This window comes from Girardinichthys multiradiatus, chromosome 2, assembly GCF_021462225.1.
Source record: "Girardinichthys multiradiatus isolate DD_20200921_A chromosome 2, DD_fGirMul_XY1, whole genome shotgun sequence".
NCBI classification, from domain to species: domain Eukaryota; kingdom Metazoa; phylum Chordata; class Actinopteri; order Cyprinodontiformes; family Goodeidae; genus Girardinichthys; species Girardinichthys multiradiatus.
Window position 1 is genome coordinate 22,959,822 of NC_061795.1, and position 10,052 is coordinate 22,969,873.

At 39.9% G+C, this 10,052-nt stretch overlaps 1 protein-coding gene across 1 annotated transcript; it reads right to left on the reverse strand.

Moving 5' to 3' along the window:
* Nucleotides 1-41: 41 nt before the first annotated feature.
* On the reverse strand, nucleotides 42-9,564 carry galk2 (galactokinase 2). Its single transcript, XM_047392821.1, has 10 exons — nucleotides 9,338-9,564; nucleotides 9,158-9,246; nucleotides 7,658-7,781; nucleotides 7,444-7,537; nucleotides 7,204-7,350; nucleotides 5,995-6,093; nucleotides 5,752-5,904; nucleotides 3,810-4,020; nucleotides 1,407-1,608; nucleotides 42-522 (listed from the first exon to the last, which is right to left on the reverse strand). The coding sequence occupies exons 1-10, from the start codon at nucleotides 9,385-9,387 to the stop codon at nucleotides 315-317; spliced, it is 1,377 nt and encodes a 458-aa protein (XP_047248777.1). The 5' UTR covers nucleotides 9,388-9,564; the 3' UTR covers nucleotides 42-314.
* Nucleotides 9,565-10,052: the final 488 nt, after the last annotated feature.

Sequence of the window (10,052 nt, forward strand, 5' to 3'; positions counted from 1 at the left end):
ATCCTTTACCAAAGTACAGCTGTATTTTATACACTACAAAGGACTTTTATATAGTGAGTTTTATTATTCTGAGGAAAATCATTTGACACCATCTCTCAGGTTCCAAAAATATACTAATTACAAAAACAATTTCAAAAAATAGATATCACAGAAGTGAATAATTCTCCCCTCTGTTCCCATCCGTAAAATGAGGTAAAACATTAAACATCATTTCTAGTTCCCGAATGTAAAAAAAACAAACCTATTTCTCTTTGTTTTAGTTGATTTGGAAAAAACAAAAAGGGGGGAAATTAAACATACATGGGCTAGAAATGTTACTCCTCCAGTAGCACTGAAGCTCCGCTACCCGGCTTTGTCACAAACAAACTTTGTTTCTCCATCGCTGCCCTGCGTGGATCGGGCGAATAGTAGGCATCTCTCACGGCTTGTAGGAAGGACTCGGCCTTCTCACTGGGAACCATGGAGACCGCACAGCCTCCCCAGCCCGCTCCTGTCAACCTGGAGCCCACGGCTCCCGCCTTCCTGCAACCAGAAGAAACGATAAAGAGTCAGCGTTGCGGTGAATCGCTCCAGCATCAGCTTTCAGCACCATTAATCTTCATGAAAAATTTAGAGAAAAATCGATGTGGGAGAAATAAAGAGAGAAAAGTGCCGTTTTATTGCACTGAAGAAAGTATTACTGGGTCAGATACATGCAGTGATGAAAGCTGAAATAAATAGCTTGATTACAATATAAAAGGCAGTAAAAATAAAAATGCATATTTTGGATTTTTGTAAAAGGAAGCAGCTAAACAGGTGCAGCTCAGTAAATTACTATATTATTGAAAAGTTTATCTACATTTTTAGTTTAATTCAAAAAGAAAAACCCAAATATTATGTAAATTATTAACACACAGAGTGATATATTTCAAGCATTTATTCCTGCTACAAACAGTATATAAATATACTTCATGTTTAACAGTTTAATAGTTTGACCACACGGTGGCACTGGATGTAAATGAATCCGTCTCAACTCAGGTGTTTCTTTGTTGCTTAGTTGTAAGCATTGTAGTTTTTCTCCCGAGTGCCACGATACGGATTCATTTTTAGTGAATTTAGAGTTTATTATGTCTTCCTACTCCTAAACGACACTAAGAACAGGAGCATCAATAGTCTGGCTTGCCCCCAAAGTTTGTTAAACTCCTTACCGAGGGTCTAAATATCTTATCACCAGCAGCTCAGTGGAATCATTTTAAGGAAATTAGGAAGAACTTCTATTTATTTAGTAAGAGCTGCAAAACAAGACTGGGTCTGTCTACACATTGACTATGAGTAATTCATTTAGCAGCATTACCTTTAAAGAAATACATTTCTCTTAATCAAACGTGACAATTATCAAAATCTCTTTTTTGTCCCACTGTACTCACAGACAGATGTCCACCAGCTGGTCCAGTTCTGGACAGCTGCACTCGTACAGGTCTCTGCAGCTCGCGTGGCTCTGGTTCATCAGCTCACCAAGCATCGTTATGGTTTCGGCAGATCCGGCGTCGCACACGCTCTTAAACCTGATCACGCGCGCAGCTTCGCCGTACACATGCTTGGCTCGCTGGTGAAGCTTGAATTGCATTACTGGGACAGAGGTGAAAGGGTAAAAATTTGCAAATTTGAAGTTAATCATTTTTAAAGGCTTTTTAAACAGTCTGTGACCTAGTAAAATCCAGTTTTATGACGCTGACAAACTGAGATATTGTCTCATCTTTATTTCTGCAGCTAAAGTATGGTTTAATATAATGAAAACAAATCTGGATAAATAAAAATAAAAGAACAGCAATACAAATCTTGTCTATTGATTTCATCCCCTGCTGACTTTTGCTCTGATGTTTGCTCCCCTACAAACCAGAGCACAGTTTCTAAACTTTTTTGGTAGTTTGCTTTTACTGTGAAGAGACAGGATGTCAAAATTACAAGCAAAATAACTCAAAAAAATCAAATGTTTGCCTGTCATTTAGAAAAATAAGCATTTGATGCCCCATCAAAGTAAGGTCAGAACTTGGTGGAGAAACCTTTATTGGCAAGAACAGCACTAAGACATTTTCTGTAGCTGCTCAGCATGTTTCCACACATCTCAGGAGGGATCTTGACCCACCCTTCTTTCTACAGACTATCCCAATTCATCAGATTACTTGACTACTGCCTGGCAGCTTGACGTTTCAGCTCCCTCTACAGATTTTCTGTAGGACTGAGGTCTGGAGACTAACTAGGTGACTCCATGACTTTAATGTGCTTCTTATTTGGACACTCCAGGATTCTGGTTGTGCTGAAGGGGATCAAACCTTACAGTGCCTTGCGAAAGTACTTGTTATTTGGTCCCCTTGCATTAATACTTTGTAGCTCCACCCTTTGCTGCAATTACAGCTGCAAGTCGCTTGGGGTATGTCTCTATCAGTTTTGCACATCGAGAGACTGAAATTCTTGCCCATTCTTCCTTGCAAAACAGCTCGAGCTCAGTGAGGTTGGATGGAGAGCATTCGTGAACAGGAGTCTTCAGCTCTTTCCACAGATTCTCGATTGGATTCAGGTCTGGACTTTGACTTGGCCATTCCAACACCTGGATACGTTTATTTGTGAATTATTCCATTGTAGATTTGGCTTTATGTTTTGGATCATTGTCTTGTTGGAAGATAAATCTCAGTCCCAGTCTCAGGTCTCTTGCAGACTCCAACAGGTTTTCTTCCAGAATGGTCCTGTATTTGGCCCCATCCATCTTCCCATCTATTTTGACCATCTTCCCTGCTGACGAAAAGCAGGCCCAAACCATGATGCTGCCACCACCATGTTTGACAGTGGGGATGGTGTGTTCAGGGTGATGAGCTGTGTTGCTTTTACGCCAACCATATCGTTTTGCATTGTGGCCAAACAGTTCGATTTTGGTTTCATCTGACCAGAGCACCTTCTTCCACATGTTTGGTTTGTCTCCCAGGTGGCTTGTGGCAAACTTTAAATGAGACTTTTTATGGATATCTTTGAGAAATGGCTTTCTTCTTGCCACTCTTCCATAAAGGCCAGATTTGTGCAGTGTACGACTGATTGTTGTCCTATGGACAGACTCTCCCACCTCAGCTGTAGATCTCTGCAGTTCATCCAGAGTGATCATGGGCCTCTTGGCTGCATCTTCTCCTTGTTCGAGATGAAAGTTTAGAGGGACGGCCGGGTCTTGGTAGATTCGCACTGGTCTGATACTCCTTCCATTTCAATATGATTGCTTGCACAGTGCTCCTTGGGATGTTTATAGCTTGGGAAATCTTTTTGTATCCAAATCCGGCTTTAAACTTCTCCACAACAGTATCTCGGACCTGCCTGGTATGTTCCTTGGTCTTCATGATGCTCTCTGCGCTTTGAACAGAACCCTGAGACTATCACAGAGCAGGTGCATTTATACGGAGACTTGATTACACACAGGTGGATTCTATTTATCATCATCAGTCATTTGGGACAACATTGGATCATTCAGAGATCCTCACTGAACTTCTAGAGTGAGTTTGCTGCACTGAAAGTAAAGGGGCCAAATAATATTGTACGCCCCACTTTTCAGTTTTTTATTTATTAAAAACGTTTGACAGATCCAATAAATTTCATTCCACTTCACGATTGTGTCCCACTTGTTGTTGATTCTTCATAAAAAATTTGAATTTTATATCTTTATGTTTGAAGCCTGAAATGTGGCAAGAGGTTGACCAGTTCAAGGGGGCCGAGTACTTTCGCAAGGCACTGTATATCTGAGATTTGGCTAGATCAGGTGAAGAACTTCACAGATGTCTTTAGTTACCCACCATGCTGAGTGTTAGCACTCAGCAGCTCTGTACACAACTGCTCCAAGGTGATGTCCAGCACTTTACAGATCTCCTCACGGCTGTATGACTCAGGATGGAAGACCTCGTCCACCAGGACCAACATCTCCTCCAGGGAGGCCTTCAGCTCTGTCTGAACCTGAGAGAGCTTCAACAACCCCCTGGGATCCAGACCTCGTGCCTGCGCCAACATCTGAGGCCCAAAAGAGACACTTAGGCCCTGATATTCAAAGATCCCAAATAAGGGGCGCTAAATTGCTTGTGCAGACAACAGAATTGCACGTGCAATAAGTGGGCAATTTTCAAAGATTGTGCATGCAATGGATAACAAAAGAGGTAAAAAAAAAAGAGGTGCAAAAGAGGTGCAGACTGCCCTATTTAAATGAGGAAATTGCATGTGCTGCTACTGCCCCCAGCGGAACAAGAGGAAAGGCAAACAATAGATGTGTTGCTTGAAGCATGCAGGGGTTGTTGTGCTACATTTTATAAATGATACAGTTGCTGTTAAAATAGCAACATAAATATAGTTTGTTATAGGCGTTGGTTATCTGTATGTTTATACCTTTGCTCATTTAAAGCATAACATCACATCATTGTCCTGCAAAGAACTTAAATCGAACATTCATGCACATAAAAATAAATTATTTTCCAATGATTGTACTGAATTCATTTAGTTTGTTTTGCCAATATTTCAACAATATATAACATGTTTTATTGTTTAAATTGTTTTTGCTGACACAAAATCATTTTTCACTGTATAAAGCCTCCCCTGGCATATGTTCACATTCGAAGAACGTAAAAGTGATCCAGCTCTGATTGCTCTGCAATGATAGAATGTTACTGTCAATAATGCAGTTTGTTTTGTTTAGTGAAAAGTGTAAAGCATACACTGTCTCTCTCACCACATGGAAAAGCTGCCTTAAAATGGTGATTTTTCACTTGTTAAGAAGTGATTTTAGCATCCAGTTTGCAAATGAAGGATTTAATATGTATTATGTCTTCATTTCTTTCCTATTAATTATATTATCAACATTAAAGCACAGTGGGTAGTTTGCATGATGTGTGATTACAGTTGTGCACACTTGATTAGTTATGTGCACACCTTTGCATGATCAGGTTTATGTGGGATCAGCAGCAGATGATCTCACTGACAGTGATGGTGCGCTGGAGTGATCCGGGCGCAAGAAAAAAAGTGTTGCAAGGAGTTTTATCAAAGACGAAATTTCATGGCTTCTGTTTGTGATTGGCTCAAAATCAGAGCTTATATAACCCTACAGATAATCCTCTGTTCTCATCTATTTTTATTATTTTTATGTTTGACAACCCAAATCTGTTGACACATGTACAGATGATTGTCTCCCTCCGTCATCTGTCATTCTATCTATGCCTCCTTCTGGCTACAGTGACAGCAGACATTTTTGCATCCCAGTTAGCACCTGCATTACAAATGTGCTAAATCTAGATGCAAAAACAGCACCGCAATCCATTTCAGGTTGAATAAATCGCATTGCGGGGGTAAGGAATTAAATTTGCATATCCCCCTCCCAGAAATTTTGGCTTTTGGTTCATGATCATATGTTTTCCATATTCATGGAGGCAATCCGATTAGCACCTCGTTTGTAGATCAGCTTTGCGGACGCAAACAGGTTTGTGTGTGGTTTTGTACACTCAAACCTTTTGAAGATCACACCCTTAGTGTCATCTTTTAGAATATTCTCTTAATTAGTTGTGTAAATATTAGGTTATTACTGCACTTTATTAAGGGTGAATGAACGTTTCTGCATCTCAAAACAAACTAAAAAACCAGATCAAAAATAGATTGTAATGTTTTTCTCAGCTTATTGCAGCTTCAGGACAAAGCAAGCGCAGCATTGCAGGCACTCAAAAAACTGCAAAACAAAACTACTGGCCAGGAACACCGCACCTTTGTTGCAATCCGACACTCCACAACGCGGATGTTGTAGTGAGAAGAAGCAGCTTTGTTCATCTCAACGCAGCAGTTGGAGATCACAAACACGGCCCCCTCTGGGAGCTTGACGTCGGTGGCCCTCAGAGGCTGGAACTCTATCAGCTTTGCCTAAAAAGCGATTGAAATAGTTATGTCTATTATTTCAATAAACATTAACCACCTGAATATAGAGCTTCAGTCAAAGAAAAAGCTTCATACAGTTCCTTTCTCTGCCAGGAATGATATGGACTGGTCCATGCCTCCTCCCTCTGTCCCAATGTAGCGCTCACTTTTGGCACAGATCTCCGCAAGAGCCACCTGGAAGACGGATCATGGGCAAATACAAAGCAACGAGGCAAGAAACACACATTAAACCACCACAAAATACTAAATACTCCTTTACATTGAGGAGTGGGAAGGTAAACACATAAAGGGGTTATTTTAATTGTTTGGGTCATCTTGTTGGGTTTTCTCCCCCCATTTAAGGATTTCTTGACACAATCTTCTGCCTGAAAATATTCATTGTGCCCTCAACCTTACATATTACAAATCTGCACCAGCATTCATAACTGTTGAACTTGGGAGTATTTTCTCACATTAAGCTATAAACCTCCATACTTTATCAAGATTTTATGGGATGGACCAACACAAAGCAATGCATTTTTGTGCAAAGGTTTTCAGTTTTCTTACAAACATACTGAAAGGAGTAGTGTTCATTTGTATTCAGCCCCATTTACTCTCATGCCCCAAAATAAAAACAATTGCACGTAATTACCCATCTAGTAAAGTCTACCAGTGTTTCATTTACTCTGTATCAAATGCAGCTGTTCAGTAAAAACCTCAGAGGTTAGTTTCCACAATGAAACATACCTTGACCTTGAAGCTGGTCATGTCAGTGAGATGGATGGAGCTAAATAGAGGAGGATCTAGGAAATAAATCTGCTGCAACAGACTGTACAGCAAGAGCTGCAACGGCAGAATTTAGATTGAAGCATATTCTTTTGTTAGAATGGTCCAGTCAAAGTCCAGAGCAGAGACTTGAAAACTATTATTCACAGATACTCTATGTCTAATCTCACTGGGCTATTTTGTAAAGAACAACGGGCGAAACACTCAGCATTTAGATGTTCAAAGCTGGTAGGGACATATCCCAAAAGACTTGTAGCTGTAATTTCAGCAAAAGATGACACAGAGGAGCTGAATACATGGGTACGCATCAATTATCAGATCATCGTTAACAAAATGATTTGAAAACCAGGTATCCTTTTCCTTCCTCCTCACAATTTTGAGCAACTTGTGCTGTACTGTCAAATATAATAAACTTAAGTTTGCTACAAAATCATTAAATGTGAAAAAGTTCAGGGGTACAAATATTTTCGCAAGGTACTTATGTAGTTTTGGTTAGAACGTTTTGGGGTTTTTTTTCACCTTAGAAAGAGACTTGTGGTTTGCCTCCATTGTTAAGAGGCCAGAACAACAAACCAAGGCACTAGAACTGGACAGACCGGAGCTGGGAGGAATGGTTCCATCTACAACACAAGACATCCCAGCTAAACGAGCGATCCCAAACTTCTCCTGGAGAATGGAAAAACATATCAATATACAAAACTGTAGGATATTTAAAGATTGTTTCATTAAACCACATCACAAACCACCAACACACCTTACCTGGATACCTTTGACACCACAGAGAAAATAATAATGCCACTTTGGATCTTCTCTGTCTATGACTATTTCTTCTGAGCATGGCACTTTAAAATCCCTGCAAATCAACAGACAAAAAGCCTTTGGAAAACATACAATTAAACCGCACCGGTATTTGAAAACCCTTATTTAAAGTCATTCAAAGAAAATAAAAGTGCCCTTATTCTTTGTGTCTTACTGGTACTGAGGATTTGTGTTTGTCAGCTGGATCGTCCCCAAGCTGTTCACAGACACAGCTGCCAGGATATTCTGCTCGATCGCCATTGGCAGGACTGAGTATCCACAGTAGTCGATGTGCTCTCCTGGTGAAAGAGACGAATACAACAAATACCTATTTAGGGGGGAAATTTACTATTAATTTGGATGTAGTAATTCTGTTATTTTAGCATTTCTGGTTCTATATTTTAGGTTCTTAATTTCTATATGGCTGCACGGTGGCACAGTTGGTAGCACTGTTGCCTTGCAGCAAGAAGGTCCTGGGTTCGATTCCCGACCGGGGGTCTTTCTGCATGGAGTTTGCATGTTCTCCCCGTGCATGCGTGGGTTCTCACCGGGTACTCCGGCTTCCTCCCACAGTCCAAAGACATGCCTGTTAGGTTAATTGGTAGCTCTAAATTGCCCTTAGGTGTATGAGTGTGTGCATGGTTGTTTGTGTGTTGCCCTGCGATGGACTGGTGACCTGTCCAGGGTGTACCCCGCCTCCTGCCCATAGACTGCTGGAGATAGGCACCAGCTACCCTGTGACCCACTATGGAATAAGCGGTAGAAAATGACTGACTGACTGACTAATTTCTATAATAGTACTAATATTCCAATCCAAAAGCTTTAATTTGTTATCCAAAGCATTTATTTATTCAACTATTTTAAGGTTTGATTTTTTTTTTTTTCTTTTTTGCGAAAAAACAGCCCCCTTCACAATAATAAATCTAGATAAAATCCAGTGCAAACCATGCAGGGAAAACGTGGAAGAAGGGGCGCATTTCAGCCAACATGCAAAATGGTGCATTTGGTGTAAACCTAATGTGTAGCATTCTGAACACACCATCTCCACAATTACGTGTGGTGGCAGCATCATGCTGTGGGAAGCCTCTCTGACAATGACGTTTGTTAGAGTTGATGGGAAGGTGGACGGAGCTACATGCAGACACAATCTGGAAGAAAACTTGTTAGAGGCTGCAAATGACCTAAGACTGGGTTGGAGGTTTACCTTCTAGCAGGACAGTGACCCTAAGACTACAGCAAGAGCTACAGAGGAAAGGTTAAAAGCTTTTGTAAATGCAAAAAAAATAATAATAATAATTGCAATATTGCAAGTGTGAAGCTCAAAGACCCCCCTCAAAAAAAGACTTGCCGCAGTAAATGCAGAGAAAGGTGATTTACATAGTATTGATTGCATGCCATGAATGCATTATGTTTATTTGAAAAAAAGACACATGTATCCTTGTCTTTCCACTTGACAATTATGCACCATTATGTGTTGGTCTGTCAGAGAAACATATACTAACTTGAGAAGCTTAACATTATATTAAATGTGGTTTGGTGGGTTTAGACTTACTCACTTTAGTGACAGAACCATCTGAACATGAAAACGAATTAAAAATCATTTACATATCAAAACCGTTTAAGGTGTTTAATTTCTTAAGTTTCTAAATGGATGGATTTTTTTTAATTTAATTACCTATTAGATTTACCCTTCCAGGTGCACATGTATAGAAGAGAGGAGATTCTCCAAACCTTGCTTCAAATTTTTCTTTCAAGGTTTTCAACCTGAACATAAGGAAAAGAAAAAGAATTGGTAAACAGAAGATGCCCTGTTAATTTCAACACCGGACAATCAGCCCCTCTCGTTGCTTCTCACCTTTCATTAGAAGTTATCTCAATCTTCAATTTCGGTGGATTGGAGGCCATGTTTACCTGCTCAGAGATTATTTGGCTCAGTTTCTCGTCGAAGTGCTCACACAACCTGACTGCTGTCAGCTGACTGTCCCACGGAAATCCCGGATATAAAACCGCTGACCTCCGGTCAGCTGAGGCCCCATTTAGATGCCCTGTGTTTATTGGAAGCTGACTCAGGAACAGCTACAGAGGCAAGACGCGGAAATGCACAGGGAACTGGAGACACGTCAACTATTGTCCTACACTGGCCACCGTAGAAGGCGAAGCAAACTCATGTTTAACATATCTGTATCATTTTTATAATAATCTTCAGTCAGAAACACTTACTGATTGCACAGTAAATAGAATATCCTAAAACATATTTATTAGATTATATAATTACTTCAGTAGTGAACCATTGTGTTGTTGCTGAGGATGTATCAAGAAGTTAAAACTGATAGATAGTAATATATATATGTTGAGCGCATATTCTAATTAATTAACCTGATTTTAAATTTAATTTGAGGATTATTAAAACATACATATTTTTTACGTTATTACAAAAACCATTTCAAATTCTTATAACATACTGCTTATACTGTAATAAGCATATATACGTTATACACACACACACACATATGCATTTATATGTGTGTGGGTGTGTGTATGTATATATGTGAGAAAAGTGTCAATCCCAA

Bases quoted from the DNA above. Each gene is read 5' to 3' on its own strand.
- galk2 (XM_047392821.1), bottom strand. From the start codon at position 9,387: ATGGCCTCCAATCCACCGAAATTGAAGATTGAGATAACTTCTAATGAA. The intron at 6,094-7,203 runs GTGAAAAAAAAC...TCCGTCTTCCAG, and splicing joins ACCACAAGTCTCTTTCTAAG to GTGGCTCTTGCGGAGATCTG. The intron at 4,021-5,751 runs GTGCGGTGTTCC...TTTGGGCCTCAG, and splicing joins AGTGTCGGATTGCAACAAAG to ATGTTGGCGCAGGCACGAGG.